Here is a 17,322-nt window from a genome sequence, read left to right as displayed (position 1 = left end):
ACAGCAGGCACCCCCAAACGATCAGCACACAGCAGGCACCCCCAAACGATCAGCACACAGCAGGCACCCCCAAACGATCAGCACACAGCAGGCACCCCCAAACGATCAGCACACAGCAGGCACCCCCAAACGATCAGCACACAGCAGGCACCCCCAAACGATCAGCACACAGCAGGCACCCCCAAACGATCAGCACACAGCAGGCACCCCCAAACGATCAGCACACAGCAGGCACCCCCAAACGATCAGCACACAGCAGGCACCCCCAAACGATCAGCACACAGCAGGCACCCCCAAACGATCAGCACACAGCAGGCACCCCCAAACGATCAGCACACAGCAGGCACCCCCAAACGATCAGCACACAGCAGGCACCCCCAAACGATCAGCACACAGCAGGCACCCCCAAACGATCAGCACACAGCAGGCACCCCCAAACGATCAGCACACAGCAGGCACCCCCAAACGATCAGCACACAGCAGGCACCCCCAAACGATCAGCACACAGCAGGCACCCCCAAACGATCAGCACACAGCAGGCACCCCCAAACGATCAGCACACAGCAGGCACCCCCAAACGATCAGCACACAGCAGGCACCCCCAAACGATCAGCACACAGCAGGCACCCCCAAACGATCAGCACACAGCAGGCACCCCCAAACGATCAGCACACAGCAGGCACCCCCAAACGATCAGCACACAGCAGGCACCCCAAACGATCAGCACACAGCAGGCACCCCCAAACGATCAGCACACAGCAGGCACCCCCAAACGATCAACACACAGGGAAGCACCCCCAATTATCAGCACACAGGAAGCACCCCCAATTATCAGCACACAGGAAGCACCCCCAATTATCAGCACACAGGAAGCACCCCCAATTATCAGCACACAGGAAGCACCCCCAATTATCAGCACACAGGAAGCACCCCCAATTATCAGCACACAGGAAGCACCCCCAATTATCAGCACACAGGAAGCACCCCCAATTATCAGCACACAGGAAGCACCCCCAATTATCAGCACACAGGAAGCACCCCCAAATTATCAGCACACAGCAATGTACGCTTAGAAATGCGTTATGAGCGGAATATCCTAGAGAGCGGTTTCAGGACGAAGCACGGAGCAGCCTGTATCAGCACAATGCAGAAATGGACAATTCTTTCTATTGATTGGGAAGTTTGTAAAATGCTAACTCTAATAGACTTTAAGAAGACTCAGCAGGCGCCCCCGCCCCATCCTAGCTTCAATAACACCCCATATCGCTCAGTCTTACTAACTCCTCTGTATCACAATCGTACAACACTATCTCCTCACCACAGCCTCACTAACCAGATACCCTGAACCGAGAGTCCACTGCCCACGCTCAGTGTGTGTTAGACCCCCGCATTCAGTCATTAGCCCAGAGATGGTTAGACACCGGGATACAGTCATTAGGCCAGGGCGGGTTAGACCCCGGGATACAGGGATCAGTCATTAGGCCAGGGCGGGGTAAACCCCGGGATACAGGGATCAGTCATTAGGCCAGGGCGGGGTAAACCCCGGGATACAGTCATTATACCGGGGCGGGTTAGACCCCAGCATACAGTCATTAGACCAGGGCGGTTAACCCCAGGATACAGTCATTAGCCCAGAGCGGGTTAGACCCCGGGATACAGCCATTAGCCCAAAGTGGTTAGACCCCGGGATACAGGGATCAGTCATTAGCCCAGGGTGGGGTAAACCCCGGGATACAATTATTTGCCCATTCATTAGATCAGGGCGGGTTAGACCAGGGCGAGTTAGACCCCAGGATACAGTCATTAGCCCAGAGTGGGGTAAACCCCGGGATACAGTCATTAGCCTAGGACGGGGTAAACCCTGGGACATAGTCATTAGCCCAAGGCGGGATAAACCATGGGATACAGGGATCAGTCATTAGCCCAGGGCGGGGTAAACTCAGGAACACAGTCATTAGCCCAGGGCGGGGTAAACCCCGGGACACAGTCATTAGCCCAGGGAGGGTTAGAACCCGGGACACAGTCATTAGCCCAGGGCGGGGTAAACCCCGGGACACAGTCATTAGCCCAGGGCGGGGTAAACCCCGGGACACAGTCATTAGCCCAGGGCGGGGTAAACCCCGGGACACAGTCATTAGTCCAGGGCGGGGTAAACCCCGGGACACAGTCATTAGCCCAAGGTGGGATAAACCCCAAGATACAGGGATCACTCATTAGCCCGGCGGGGAAAACTCTGAGATACAGAGATCAGTCATTAGCCCAGGGTGGGTTAGACCCCGGGACACAGTCATTAGCCCAGGGTGGGTTAGACCCCGGGACAAAGTCATTGGCCCAAGGCGGGGTAAACCCCGGGACACAGTCAAAAGCCCAGGGTGGGTTAGACCCGAGGATACAGCCATTAGACCAAGGCGGGGCAAACCCGAGGTACAGTCATTGGCCCAGGGCGGGGTCAACCCTGGGATACAGTCATTAGCCCAGGGCGGGGTCAACCCTGGGATACAGTCATTAGCCCAGGGCGGGGTCAACCCTGGGATACAGTCATTAGCCCAGGGCGGGGTCAACCCCGTGATACAGTCAATAACCCTGGGTGGGGCAAACTCCAGGATACAGTCATTAGACCAAGGTGGGGTAAACCCGAGGATACAGTCTTTAGCCAACCCCGGGATACAGCCATTAGCCCAGGACAGGGTAAACCCCGGGGATACAGGGATCAGTCATTAGCCCAGGGCGGGGTAAACCCCGGGACACATTCAGTAGCCCAGGGCAGATTAAACCCTGGGATACAGGGATTAGGCGGTAGCCGAGGGTGGGGTAACCTCCGGGATACAGAGATCAGTCATTAGCCCAGGGCGGGTTAGACCCCGGGACACAGTCAGAAGCCCAGGATGGGTTAGACCTTGGGATACAGCCATTAGCCCCGGGCGGGTTAGACCCCGGGATACAGGCATTAGTCATTAGCCCAGGACAGGGTAAACCCCGGGGATACAGGGATCAGTCATTAGCCCAGGGTGGGGTAAACCCCGGGATACAGGGATCAGACATTAGCCCAGGGCGGGGTAAACCCCGGGACACATTCAGTAGCCCAGGGCAGATTAAACCCTGGGATACAGGGATTAGGCGGTAGCCGAGGGTGGGGTAACCTCCGGGATACAGAGATCAGTCATTAGCCCAGGGCGGGTTAGACCCCGGGACACAGTCAGAAGCCCAGGATGGGTTAGACCTTGGGATACAGCCATTAGCCCCGGGCGGGTTAGACCCCGGGATACAGGCATTAGTCATTAGCCCAGGGCGGGGTAATCTCTAGTATATAGGGATCAGTCATTAGCACAGATCGGGGTAAACCTGGGATACAGGCATTAGCCCAGGGCGGGGTAAACCCTGGGATACGGTCATTAACCCAGGGCGGGATAAACATCTTGTTATTGTTTTGAATACTTGATTTGTAATTTTGGTCCCTGAGGAAGTTCCAATAATGCGAACGAAAGGTGTTGGACCTCTGCTGTTTTATATTTTATATACACCTTTTATTGTTGGGTGAATATGAATCCTTAATAAAGCCGTTGAATTTATTCTGCCATCCTTGAAGTCCTGTTTTGTATCTGCATCCTGGGAGCAACTGGAGGAACACTTTAGCCCCCCACTACTACCTGGGGAGGCATCCTTGAGCGCTATTTTCCATGTAATCTTGTGAGTGCATTTCATGAATATTAATAGATTTCTTTAACCCCTTAAGGACCAAACTTTTGGAATAAAATGGAATCATGACATGTCACACATGTCGTGTGTCCTTAAGGGGTTAAACTGAATAACACTATGTATTTTTTTGTTTTTTAATTTTAGATCTTTCAGCCGTATCCCAAATCTATCTGGTTGTTTTGTATACAGTCATTAGCCCAGGGCAGGGTAAACCCTGGGATACAGGCATTAGCCCAGGGCGGGGTAAACCCCAGGACACAGGGATCAGCCATTAGCCCAGGGGGTTAAACACCGGGATAGAGTAGTGAGCCCAGGGTGGGGTAAATGCTCAAGTCTGTGGGTTTACCTATCCCCTCTGCAAACCATGGGACCATTTAGATTGTTTCCACCATATTAGCATACTTACCTTCTGCAGGTGCATGTTCTTGGTGAGCTGCTCCTCTAACATGTTCTGCAACTTTTTATTCATCTCCCTCAGATTCTCATCACCAGGTTTCACCAAATCCCGCAGGACACTGCTGATACTGCTTCTGTCCAACTGACCGTGTGCAGCAGAGACGTCTGATGAAAAAAAAAAAAAAAAGTGTAGTAAGACTTTGGACCAACATGAAGATTTCACAAAATCTATGAACCAGAAAACAAACCCAAGCACACAGCAAGACCTCCAAACAGCATGAGAAGATCCCAACACTGAATACCTCTAAATAGGATGAGGAGATCCCAACACAGAGCAAGACCTCCAAACAGGATGAGGAGATCCCAGCACAGAGCGAAACCTCCAAACAGAACGAAGAGATCACAGCACAGAGTGAGACCTAACAGGATGACTTCATATTCCAGCACAGAGCGAGACCTCCAAACAGGATGAGAAGATGCCAGGACAAAATGAGACCTCCAAAAAGAATGAGGAGATCCCTTCAAAGAACGAGACCTCCAAGCAGGATGAGTAGAACCCAGCACAGAATGAGACCTCCAAATAGGATGAGGAGATCCCAACACAGAGCGAGTCCTCCAAACAGGATTAGAAGATCCCTGCACAGAACAAGACCTCCAAAGAAATTGAGAAGATCCCAGCACAGAGTGAGACCTAACAGGATGACTTGATATTCCAGCACAGAGCGAGACCTCCAAACAGAATAATGAGATCCCAGGACAGAATGAGACGTCCAAACAGGATGACTTGATCCCAGCGAAGAGCGAGATCTCCAAATAGGATGAGGAGATGCCAGCACAGAGCGATACCTCCAAATAGGTTGAGTTCCCAGCACAGAGCGAGACCTCCAAAGAGGATGAGGTGATCCCAGAACAGAGCGAGACCTCCAAACAGAATGAAGAGATCCTAGCAGAGAGCAATAGCTCCAAAGAGGATGAGGTGATCCCAGCACAGAGCGAGACCTTCAAATAGGACGAGGAGATTGCAGCACAGAGCGGGACCTCCAAACAGAATGAGGAGATCCCAGCACAGAGAGAGACCTCCAAAGAGGATGAGGTGATCCCAGCACAGAATGAGACCTCAAAACAGGATGAGGAGATCCCAGCACACAGCAAGATCCCCAAACAGCATAACTTAATATTACAGCACAGAGCTAGACCTACAAACAGCATAACTTGATATTCCAGCACAGAGCGAGACCTACAAAGAGGATGAGGAGATCCCAGCACAGAATGAGACCTCCAAACAGGATGAGGAGATCCCAGAACAGAGCGAGACCTCCAAACAGAATAAAGAGATCCTAGCAGAGAGCAATAGCTCCAAAGAGGATGAGGTGATCCCAGCACAGAGCGAGACCTTCAAATAGGACGAGGAGTTCCCTTCAAAGAGTGAGACCTCCAAACAGAACGAGGAGATCCCAGCACAGAGCGAGACCTCCAAACAGAATGAGGAGATCCCAACACAAAAGTGAGACCTCCAAATAGGATGAGGAGATCCCAGCACAGAGCGAGACCTAACCGGATGACTTGATATTCAAGCACATAACAAGATCTCCAAACAGAATAAGGAGATCCTAGCACAGAGCAAGACCTCCAAACAGGATAACTTGATATTCCAGCACAGAGTGAGACCTCCAAACAGGATGAGGAGGTCCCAGCACAGAGCAAGACCTCCAAATAGGATGAGGAGATCCCAGGACAGAGCAAGACCTCCAAATAGGATGAGGAGATCCCAGCACAGACGACGACGAGGAAATCCCAGGACAACATAAGACCTCCAAACAGGATGAGGCGATCCGAGCACAGAGCGAGACCTCCAAACAGAACAAGGAGATCCCAGCACACAGCGAGACCACCAAACAGGATGAGGAGATCCCAGCACAGAATGAGACCTCCAAATAGGATGAGGAGACCCCAACAAAGAGCAATACCTCCAAACAGAATGAGGGGATCCCAGCACAGAGTGAGACCTCCAAACAGGATGAGGAGATCCCAGCACAGAATGAGACCTCCAAATAGGATGAGGAGACCCCAACAAAGAGCAATACCTCCAAACAGAATGAGGGGATCCCAGCACAGAGTGAGACCTCCAAACAGAATGAGGAGATCCTAGCACAGAACGAGATCTCCAAATAGGATGACGAGATGCCAGCACAGAGCGAGACCTCCAAACAGGATGAGGAGGTCCCAGCACAGAGCAAAACCTCCAAATAGGATGAGGAGATCCCAGGACAGAATGAGACCTCCAAATAGGATTAGGGGATTCCAGCAGAGAGTGAGACCTCAAAACAGTATGAGGAGATCCCAACACAGGATGAGGAGATCCCAACACAGAGCGAGACCTCCAAACAGAATGAGGAGATCCCAGCACAGAGCGATACCTTCTAATGGGTTGAGGAGTTCCCAGCACAGAGCAAAACCTCCAAAGAGGATGAGGTGATCCCAGCACAGAATTAGACCTCCAAACAGGATGAGGAGATCCCAACACAGAGGGAGACCTCCAAACAGAATGAAGAGATCCCAGCACAAACTGAGACCTTCAAATAGGATGAGGAGTTCCCTTCAAAGAGTGAGACCTCCAAATAGGATGAGGAGTTCCCTTCAAAGAGTGAGACCTCCAAATAGGATGAGGAGTTCCCTTCAAAGAGTGAGACCTCCAAACGGAACAAGGAGATCCCAGCACAGAGCCAGACCTCCAAATAGGACGAGGAGATCCCAGCACAGAGGGAGCCCTCCAAACAGTATGAGGAGATCCCAACACAGAGCAAGACCTCCAAAAGGGATGAGAAGATCCCAGCAGAGAACAAGACCTCCAAAGAGAAGGAGAAGAATCCAAGAACAGAACGAGACCTACAAACAGAATGAAGAGATCCCAGCACAAAGGCGAGACCTCCAAATAGGATGAGGAGATCCCAGCACAGAGTGAAACCTAACAGGATGACTTGATATTCCAGCACATAACAGGACCTCCAAACAGAATAAGGAGATTCCAGCACAGAGCAAGACCTCCAAACAGAATTAGGAGGAGATCCTAGCAAAGAGCGAGACCTCCAAACAGGATAACTTGATATTCCAGCACAGAGTGAGACCTCCAAACAGGATGAGGAGGCCCCAACACAGAGCGAGAGCTCCAAACAGAATGAGGAGATTCCAGCACAGAGCAAGACCTCCAAATAGGATAAGGAGATCCCAGGACAGAGCAAGTCCTCCAAATAGGATGAGGAGATCCCAGCACATAGCAGGACCTCCAAAGACGATGAGGAGATCCCAGCACAGAGCGAGACCTCCAAACATGGTGAAGACATATTTTTGATAAGAAGAGTGGCTTACTCTTTACAAAGCAGGATTTGTAAAGACAGATAGTGAGAGGTTATTTGTCTGATAGGACGTTCTGGTCACTTTATTCGAACACATGGAGTATATTCACTAAATGGTGAATTGCAGTGAACTGAATTCCAGGATTTTAAAGTTTAGTAAAAACAGGTATGTATCATAATGCAGAAAACAGCAACCTCATTCACAACACACAGAAAGCATGGATGTAATGAATCCATCATACCGGTTTCCAGCCCCACTGCTGAGCAGTCAGACATTGCTAAGGGCACACCCCGGCTTCGGTAAATAAATCATGACTCTCTTCCTGCACCTGAATTATTTACACCTTGATGCCCCACGCATGCTGACAGCCACAAAATTCAGAGTGTGTCAGCTCCGGTTAGGCTCAGCCTAGGAAAGACTGAGTATGAAAGGGATGACCAGAGACCACATAGAGGGGCACGAAAAGCACTGTGTGCCCCAAAACTGGCAGGGAATAATTACTGCACCATTTAACCCCTTCTACAGATTGCGATCTCAATTTGTTTTACTTAACCTGTAAACGGTTGAAGCCTGGTGCAACATGACTCCAACCCCTCCACCCCTTCAATTCCAGAAACCAGAAAAACCAACTGCATACATTCTCTATCAGAATGAGACTAGATTCACTTACACCAAATATTGCCGAGCCCTGCAATCACAACTTAAAGAAGGGGGGGGGGGGGGGCGAAAAAAAAACCCTGAAGGTGGGGGAAAAGCAGAAGGAGGTGGGGAGGAGACGTATCTTGATTAGACATTGCTATCCCCTTTAACCCCTTAAGGACCAAACTTCTGGAATAAAAGGGACTCATGACGTGTCAGACACGTCATGTGTCCTTAAGGGGTTAAACAACACTCAACATATTTAAATCCATTCATCTAGCTGATGTGCTTTATGTGAAGAATGGGTCCTCGTTTTTCATTTGATAAAAAGTGCAGACTTTCTATAGAAATTGTCACTTCTATAAATTAACCGGGTTACACCCCCCCGGCTGTCAATCAGACACCTGGTCCGATTACTTACTGGTTTGTTTAGCTCAGTGGAGATAAATTCAAGAGGCAGCAAATGCCTAGAGCACCTGCCTCACAAAGACTTCTCATTGAGCTGCATTGGGAAGTCTGTGATTGGACAGCCACAGAAAGTCTGGGCGGGGTTAGAAGGGGAAGGCTTGCAAAGGCTGCAAACAAGAGACCTGCAGCTACTGCAAGCTGATTCTAGATATAACCCCAAAGAAAAAATGCAGAATTAAATCCATGAATGTTTTCACTGGGTACATATCTACTAAATGGTAATTAAAAAAAAAAATATTTGGCAGTAAAGTATAAAACCTAGTACTCACATTCTGGGAGACTAACCCACTCATAGAGACTGCAAAGTACACCCTGCGCAATGCCAGTCAATAACCCCTCTACTAGCTGCCCCCACCATGCGCTAATGCTAACCGATTCTGCTGTCCATCACGTAGGTCTCAATAATGGCGCTTTTTCTGCACAGATCTTCAGCCATAGACGCACTGCTCACCTCTAAATGCTTAACCTGTTGGGGACAAGAGTGTCAGCCATTTAAGAAAAAGAGGGGTACACTGGGTAATAATGGAGAAAGGAGATACAGAGACACAAATGGGGGTGGGGGTACCCGAAGGGAGAGAAAAGAGTGAAACAGAGAGAAAAGAGGTATGGAGAGAGCAGGGGGGAGGGGGGGAGACGCACACGGAGAGAGCAGAGGGGGAGGGGGGGAGACGCACACGGAGAGAGCAGAGGGGGAGGGGGGGAGACGCACACGGACCGAGCAGAGGGGGAGGGGGGGAGACGCACACGGACCGAGCAGAGGGGGAGGGGGGGAGACGCACACAGACCGAGCAGAGGGGGAGGGGGGGAGACGCACACAGACCGAGCAGAGGGGGAGGGGGGGAGACGCACACAGACCGAGCAGAGGGGGAGGGGGGGAGACGCACACAGACCGAGCAGAGGGGGAGGGGGGGAGACGCACACAGACCGAGCAGAGGGGGAGGGGGGGAGACGCACACAGACCGAGCAGAGGGGGAGGGGGGGAGACGCACACAGACCGAGCAGAGGGGGAGGGGGGGAGACGCACACAGACCGAGCAGAGGGGGAGGGGGGGAGACGCACACAGACCGAGCAGAGGGGGAGGGGGGGAGACGCACACAGACCGAGCAGAGGGGGAGGGGGGGAGACGCACACAGACCGAGCAGAGGGGGAGGGGGGGAGACGCACACAGACCGAGCAGAGGGGGAGGGGGGGAGACGCACACAGACCGAGCAGAGGGGGAGGGGGGGAGACGCACACAGACCGAGCAGAGGGGGAGGGGGGGAGACGCACACAGACCGAGCAGAGGGGGAGGGGGGGAGACGCACACAGACCGAGCAGAGGGGGAGGGGGGGAGACGCACACAGACCGAGCAGAGGGGGAGGGGGGGAGACGCACACAGACCGAGCAGAGGGGGAGGGGGGGAGACGCACACAGACCGAGCAGAGGGGGAGGGGGGGAGACGCACACAGACCGAGCAGAGGGGGAGGGGGGGAGACGCACACAGACCGAGCAGAGGGGGAGGGGGGGAGACGCACACAGACCGAGCAGAGGGGGAGGGGGGGAGACGCACACAGACCGAGCAGAGGGGGAGGGGGGGAGACGCACACAGACCGAGCAGAGGGGGAGGGGGGGAGACGCACACAGACCGAGCAGAGGGGGAGGGGGGGAGACGCACACAGACCGAGCAGAGGGGGAGGGGGGGAGACGCACACAGACCGAGCAGAGGGGGAGGGGGGGAGACGCACACAGACCGAGCAGAGGGGGAGGGGGGGAGACGCACACAGACCGAGCAGAGGGGGAGGGGGGGAGACGCACACAGACCGAGCAGAGGGGGAGGGGGGGAGACGCACACAGACCGAGCAGAGGGGGAGGGGGGGAGACGCACACAGACCGAGCAGAGGGGGAGGGGGGGAGACGCACACAGACCGAGCAGAGGGGGAGGGGGGGAGACGCACACAGACCGAGCAGAGGGGGAGGGGGGGAGACGCACACAGACCGAGCAGAGGGGGAGGGGGGGAGACGCACACAGACCGAGCAGAGGGGGAGGGGGGGAGACGCACACAGACCGAGCAGAGGGGGAGGGGGGGAGACGCACACAGACCGAGCAGAGGGGGAGGGGGGGAGACGCACACAGACCGAGCAGAGGGGGAGGGGGGGAGACGCACACAGACCGAGCAGAGGGGGAGGGGGGGAGACGCACACAGACCGAGCAGAGGGGGAGGGGGGGAGACGCACACAGACCGAGCAGAGGGGGAGGGGGGGAGACGCACACAGACCGAGCAGAGGGGGAGGGGGGGAGACGCACACAGACCGAGCAGAGGGGGAGGGGGGGAGACGCACACAGACCGAGCAGAGGGGGAGGGGGGGAGACGCACACAGACCGAGCAGAGGGGGAGGGGGGGAGACGCACACAGACCGAGCAGAGGGGGAGGGGGGGAGACGCACACAGACCGAGCAGAGGGGGAGGGGGGGAGACGCACACAGACCGAGCAGAGGGGGAGGGGGGGAGACGCACACAGACCGAGCAGAGGGGGAGGGGGGGAGACGCACACAGACCGAGCAGAGGGGGAGGGGGGGAGACGCACACAGACCGAGCAGAGGGGGAGGGGGGGAGACGCACACAGACCGAGCAGAGGGGGGGAGACGCACACAGACCGAGCAGAGGGGGGGAGACTCACACAGACCGAGCAGAGGGGGGGAGACTCACACAGACCGAGCAGAGGGGGGGAGACTCACACAGACCGAGCGCAGGGGGAGACTCACACAGACCGAGCGCAGGGGGAGACTCACACAGACCGAGCGCAGGGGGAGACTCACACAGACCGAGCGCAGGGGGAGACTCACACAGACCGAGCGCAGGGGGAGACTCACACAGACCGAGCGCAGGGGGAGACTCACACAGACCGAGCGCAGGGGGAGACTCACACAGACCGAGCGCAGGGGGAGACTCACACAGACCGAGCGCAGGGGGAGACTCACACAGACCGAGCGCAGGGGGAGACTCACACAGACCGAGCGCAGGGGGAGACTCACACAGACCGAGCGCAGGGGGAGACTCACACAGACCGAGCGCAGGGGGAGACTCACACAGACCGAGCGCAGGGGGAGACTCACACAGACCGAGCGCAGGGGGAGACTCACACAGACCGAGCGCAGGGGGAGACTCACACAGACCGAGCGCAGGGGGAGACTCACACAGACCGAGCGCAGGGGGAGACTCACACAGACCGAGCGCAGGGGGAGACTCACACAGACCGAGCGCAGGGGGAGACTCACACAGACCGAGCGCAGGGGGAGACTCACACAGACCGAGCGCAGGGGGAGACTCACACAGACCGAGCGCAGGGGGAGACTCACACAGACCGAGCGCGGGGGGAGACTCACACAGACCGAGCGCGGGGGGAGACTCACACAGACCGAGCGCGGGGGGAGACTCACACAGACCGAGCGCGGGGGGGGACTCACACAGACCGAGCGCGGGGGGGGACTCACACAGACAGAGCGCGGGGGGGATAGACGGAGCGCGGGGGGGGATAGACGGAGCGCGGGGGGGGATAGACGGAGCGTGGGGGGGGATAGATGGAGCGTGGGGGGGGGATAGATAATGTGTACCTTTTCTTCGAGAAGCCATTTTTCTTGCTGTATTTCAGCCAATCTCTGAAAGAGATCTGTGACCTCCTCATCGGACAGCTCAGCCGGTCTCTGCTGCTGGGACTGAGGGCTCCCAGTGTTAGACTGCAAAACCGACAGACTTTTCAAACAATGCCCATGGGAGAGGAAGGTATGACATCTACCCATGTATCATCAGGGAAAAATATACCGTCAACCGCCTTACCCAGCCTAGGAAAATATACCCTGTACCCCCATATAGTATGCCCATATACCCTGTACCCCCATATAGTATGACCATATACCCTGTACCCCCCATTTATCCTACCATATAGTATGATCATATACCCTTTGCCCACATTTACCATGCCCCAGGATAGGAATATGTGTCATTATCTGACTTAACTTGCCCAAGAAGAGAAAGATCCCCTCTACCCACTGATGTGGCAATGCAATGCTCACCTTGTTGCTGCTCGAGGGCGCTGTTTCCTTCATCATCTCTCTGTAACTGAAAGAGGAGATACTGCTACTGTCACCAGTCTGCGTTTTGCTGGGGGAACTTATCTCAGCAAACATCAAATCCTCCAGACCTGCAGCAGAAACAGAAATGTGTGACAATAAATTACTGTACAGCGATGACGGTTGCGGTGAAGGTGCAGAGGCAGTGCTGAATGTCGAGGTGATGGCACAGGTAGGGATGAAGGTCGAGGTGATGGCACAGGTAGGGATGAAGGTCGAGGTGATGGCACAGGTAGGGATGACGGTCGAGGTGATGGCACAGGTAGGGATGAAGGTCGAGGTGATGGCACAGGTAGGGATGAAGGTCGAGGTGATGGCACAGGTAGGGATGAAGGTCGAGGTGATGGCACAGGTAGGGATGAAGGTCGAGGTGATGGCACAGGTAGGGATGAAGGTCGAGGTGATGGCACAGGTAGGGATGAAGGTCGAGGTGATGGCACAGGTAGGGATGAAGGTCGAGGTGATGGCACAGGTAGGGATGAAGGTCGAGGTGATGGCACAGGTAGGGATGAAGGTCGAGGTGATGGCACAGGTAGGGATGAAGGTCGAGGTGATGGCACAGGTAGGGATGAAGGTCGAGGTGATGGCACAGGTAGGGATGAAGGTCGAGGTGATGGCACAGGTAGGGATGAAGGTCGAGGTGATGGCACAGGTAGGGATGAAGGTCGAGGTGATGGCACAGGTAGGGATGAAGGTCGAGTTGAAGGTCGGGGTGGTGGCGCCGAGGCAGGGGTGAAGGACGGGGTGGTGGCGCCCAGGCAGGGGTGAAGGACGGGGTGGTGGCGCCCAGGCAGGGGTGAAGGACGGGGTGGTGGCGCCCAGGCAGGGGTGAAGGTCGGGGTGGTGGCGCCCAGGCAGGGGTGAAGGTCGGGGTGGTGGCGCCCAGGCAGCGATGAAGGTCGGGGTGGTGGCGCCGAGGCAGCGATGAAGGTCGGGGTGGTGGCGCCCAGGCAGCGATGAAGGTCGGGGTGGTGGCGCCGAGGCAGCGATGAAGGTCGGGGTGGTGGCGCCGAGGCAGCGATGAAGGTCGGGGTGGTGGCGCCGAGGCAGCGATGAAGGTCGGGGTGGTGGCGCCGAGGCAGCGATGAAGGTCGGGGTGGTGGCGCCGAGGCAGCGATGAAGGTCGGGGTGGTGGCGCCGAGGCAGCGATGAAGGTCGGGGTGGTGGCGCCGAGGCAGCGATGAAGGTCGGGGTGGTGGCGCCGAGGCAGCGATGAAGGTCGGGGTGGTGGCGCCGAGGCAGCGATGAAGGTCGGGGTGGTGGCGCCGAGGCAGCGATGAAGGTCGGGGTGGTGGCGCAGAGGCAGCGATGAAGGTCGGGGTGGTGGCGCCGAGGCAGCGATGAAGGTCGGGGTGGTGGCGCCGAGGCAGCGATGAAGGTCGGGGTGGTGGCGCCGAGGCAGCGATGAAGGTCGGGGAGGTGGCGCCGAGGCAGCGATGAAGGTCGGGGAGGTGGCGCCGAGGCAGCGATGAAGGTCGGGGTGGTGGCGCCGAGGCAGCGATGAAGGTCGGGGTGGTGGCGCCGAGGCAGCGATGAAGGTCGGGGTGGTGGTGGTCAGGCAGAGATGAAAGTCGGGGTGGTGGTGGTCAGGCAGAGATGAAAGTCGGGGTGGTGGTGGTCAGGCAGAGATGAAAGTCGGGGTGGTGGTGGTCAGGCAGAGATGAAAGTCGGGGTGATGGTGCTGAGGCAGAGATGAAGGTCAGGGTGATGGTGGTCAGGAAGCGATAAAGGTCAGGGTGATGGTGGTCAGGCAGTGATGAAGCTTGAGGTGATGGTACTAAGGCAGGGATGAAAGTCGAGGTGGTGATAGTGCTGAGGCAGGGATTAAGGTCGCGGTGGTGATGGTGCTGAGGCAAGGAATGAATGTCATGATGGTGCTGAGGCATGGCTGCATGTTGTGGTGGTGGTGGTGGTGGTGGTGGTGAGGCTGATGCAGGGTAATGGGATTAGGCAGGGATGAAGGTCCAGTGATGGTACAGGAAAGGATGAAGTTTGGAGTGATGGACCTAAGGCGAGGATGAAGATCGATGTGACGGTGCTAAGGCAGGGATAAAGGTCGAAGTGATAGTGCTGAAGCAGGGATGAAGGTTGATGTGATGGTATAAAGGGATGAAAGTCGGGGTGATGGTGCTAAGGCAAGGATGAAGGTTGAGTAATGGTACTGGAAAGAATGAAGGTCGGGGTGATGGTATCAGAAAGGATGAAGGTCAAGGTGATGATGCGGAGGCAAGGATTAAGATCAGGGTGATGGTATCGGAAAGGGATGAAGGTCAGGGTGCTGATATAGGAAAGGATAAAGGTCAGGTGATGGTATAGGTAGGGATGAAGGTTGAAGTGATGGTGCTGTGGCAGGGATGAAGGTCAGGGTGATGGTATAGGAAGGTATGAAGATCAGAGTGATGGTATAGGAAGGTATGAAGATCAGAGTGATGGTGCTGAGGCAGAGATGAAGGTCAGGGTGATGGTATAGGAATGAATGAAGGTCACAGTGATGGTGCTGTGGCAGGGTGGAGGTCAGTGTGATGGTATAGGAAATGATGAATGTCCAGTGATGGTGCTAAAGTAAGGATAAAGGTTGGGGTAACGATGCACTGATGCAGGGGTGACATATCAGCCGCAATCAGAACTTTCTCACTGATTTTTACCAGTGGCTGCTTATTGCTGCCTCCTACCTACTGACTCATCACATCGATCAAATATTAATGTGCTGCTGGAAATGGATGGTCTTAATGCCTCCGTGGGGAATTGGGAGAGAGGAGGGTGTTAGAAGGATGTAGGATAGATGTCAGGGGAGCCTGTCTTTGCAATTTAGGAGGGGGAAGGGCTATCATGGGAACAAAACTCTCCAGATGGACATTGGATGGACATTGAGCAAAAACCACCTCTAAAGTAAACAGATTTACTTTAACTCGGAAAGACGGATTTTATTCCTTGTGTCATTAGCAGAAAGACATTGCTTTCTTAGAGCAGTATCAGAGTCTGGTTACTCCAGTGAAGGTTTATACAAAATATATGAGGGCTGCATTCAGAGAAGGAAGGAGGAGGTGATTATTGGGTGGGATCTGTAAAACCCCACCACCTCCACAGTCAGCTCAGTCATTGATTGCTTGTGCAGTCAGATCAGTTTACAGGACACGTTTCTGTCTGCAGCTGATATAAATATTGGAAAATGTTATGTGGAGGCCGCATTGCAACGGTAGGCACAAAGCATCACACTGCTACAACTGCAGGACAAGGATACCAGATTCTATAACTGTATGCCTTCACTGACACACAGGCACCGACAGCAGCCAGCCAGCTACTCCGCACCGACAGCAGCCAGCCAGCTACTCCGCACCGACAGCAGCCAGCCAGCTACTCCGCACCGACAGCAGCCAGCAAGCTACTCCGCACCGACAGCAGCCAGCAAGCTACTCCGCACCGACAGCAGCCAGCCAGCTACTCCGCACCGACAGCAGCCAGCCAGCTACTCCGCACCGACAGCAGCCAGCCAGCTACTCCGCACCGACAGCAGCCAGCCAGCTACTCCGCACCGACAGCAGCCAGCCAGCTACTCCGCACCGACAGCAGCCAGCCAGCTACTCCGCACCGACAGCAGCCAGCCAGCTACTCCGCACCGACAGCAGCCAGCCGGCTACTCCGCACCGACAGCAGCCAGCCGGCTACTCCGCACCGACAGCAGCCAGCCGGCTACTCCGCACCGACAGCAGCCAGCCGGCTACTCCGCACCGACAGCAGCCAGCCGGCTACTCCGCACCGACAGCAGCCAGCCGGCTACTCCGCACCGACAGCAGCCAGCCGGCTACTCCGCACCGACAGCAGCCAGCCGGCTACTCCGCACCGACAGCAACCAGCCAGCTACTCCGCACCGACAGCAGCCAGCCAGCTACTCCGCACCGACAGCAGCCAGCCAGCTACTCCGCACCGACAGCAGCCAGCCAGCTACTCCGCACCGACAGCAGCCAGCCAGCTACTCCGCACCGACAGCAGCCAGCCAGCTACTCCGCACCGACAGCAGCCAGCCAGCTACTCCGCACCGACAGCAGCCAGCCAGCTACTCCGCACCGACAGCAGCCAGCCAGCTACTCCGCACCGACAGCAGCCAGCCAGCTACTCCGCACCGACAGCAGCCAGCCAGCTACTCCGCACCGACAGCAGCCAGCCAGCTACTCCGCACCGACAGCAGCCAGCCAGCTACTCCGCACCGACAGCAGCCAGCCAGCTACTCCGCACCGACAGCAGCCAGCCAGCTACTCCGCACCGACAGCAGCCAGCCAGCTACTCCGCACCGACAGCAGCCAGCCAGCTACTCCGCACCGACAGCAGCCAGCCAGCTACTCCGCACCGACAGCAGCCAGCCAGCTACTCCGCACCGACAGCAGCCAGCCAGCTACTCCGCACCGACAGCAGCCAGCCAGCTACTCCGCACCGACAGCAGCCAGCCAGCTACTCCGCACCGACAGCAGCCAGCCAGCTACTCCGCACCGACAGCAGCCAGCCGGCTACTCCGCACCGACAGCAGCCAGCCGGCTACTCCGCACCGACAGCAGCCAGCCGGCTACTCCGCACCGACAGCAGCCAGCCGGCTACTCCGCACCGACAGCAGCCAGCCGGCTACTCCGCACCGACAGCAGCCAGCCGGCTACTCCGCACCGACAGCAG

At 56.1% G+C, this 17,322-nt stretch overlaps 1 protein-coding gene across 3 annotated transcripts in view; it reads right to left on the bottom strand.

Moving 5' to 3' along the window:
- GRIPAP1 (GRIP1 associated protein 1) overlaps window positions 1–17,322 on the bottom strand; it is an 87,146-nt gene that overhangs the window by 15,614 nt on the left and 54,210 nt on the right. For all 3 annotated transcript variants that reach the window (XM_063433162.1, XM_063433164.1, XM_063433163.1), the window contains 4 exons: window positions 12,604–12,731; window positions 12,145–12,267; window positions 8,926–9,019; window positions 4,103–4,257 (listed from right to left, as the gene is read on the bottom strand). In XM_063433162.1, the coding sequence (XP_063289232.1) occupies window positions 4,103–4,257; window positions 8,926–9,019; window positions 12,145–12,267; window positions 12,604–12,731 (500 nt within the window). The remainder of the gene's footprint in view (window positions 1–4,102; window positions 4,258–8,925; window positions 9,020–12,144; window positions 12,268–12,603; window positions 12,732–17,322) is intronic.

The sequence above is a fragment of the Pelobates fuscus genome, chromosome 9 (assembly GCF_036172605.1).
Source record: "Pelobates fuscus isolate aPelFus1 chromosome 9, aPelFus1.pri, whole genome shotgun sequence".
NCBI lineage: Eukaryota > Metazoa > Chordata > Amphibia > Anura > Pelobatidae > Pelobates > Pelobates fuscus.
The sequence above is the reverse complement of the archived record's forward strand: the minus strand, read 5'-3'. Positions and strand labels throughout refer to the sequence as shown.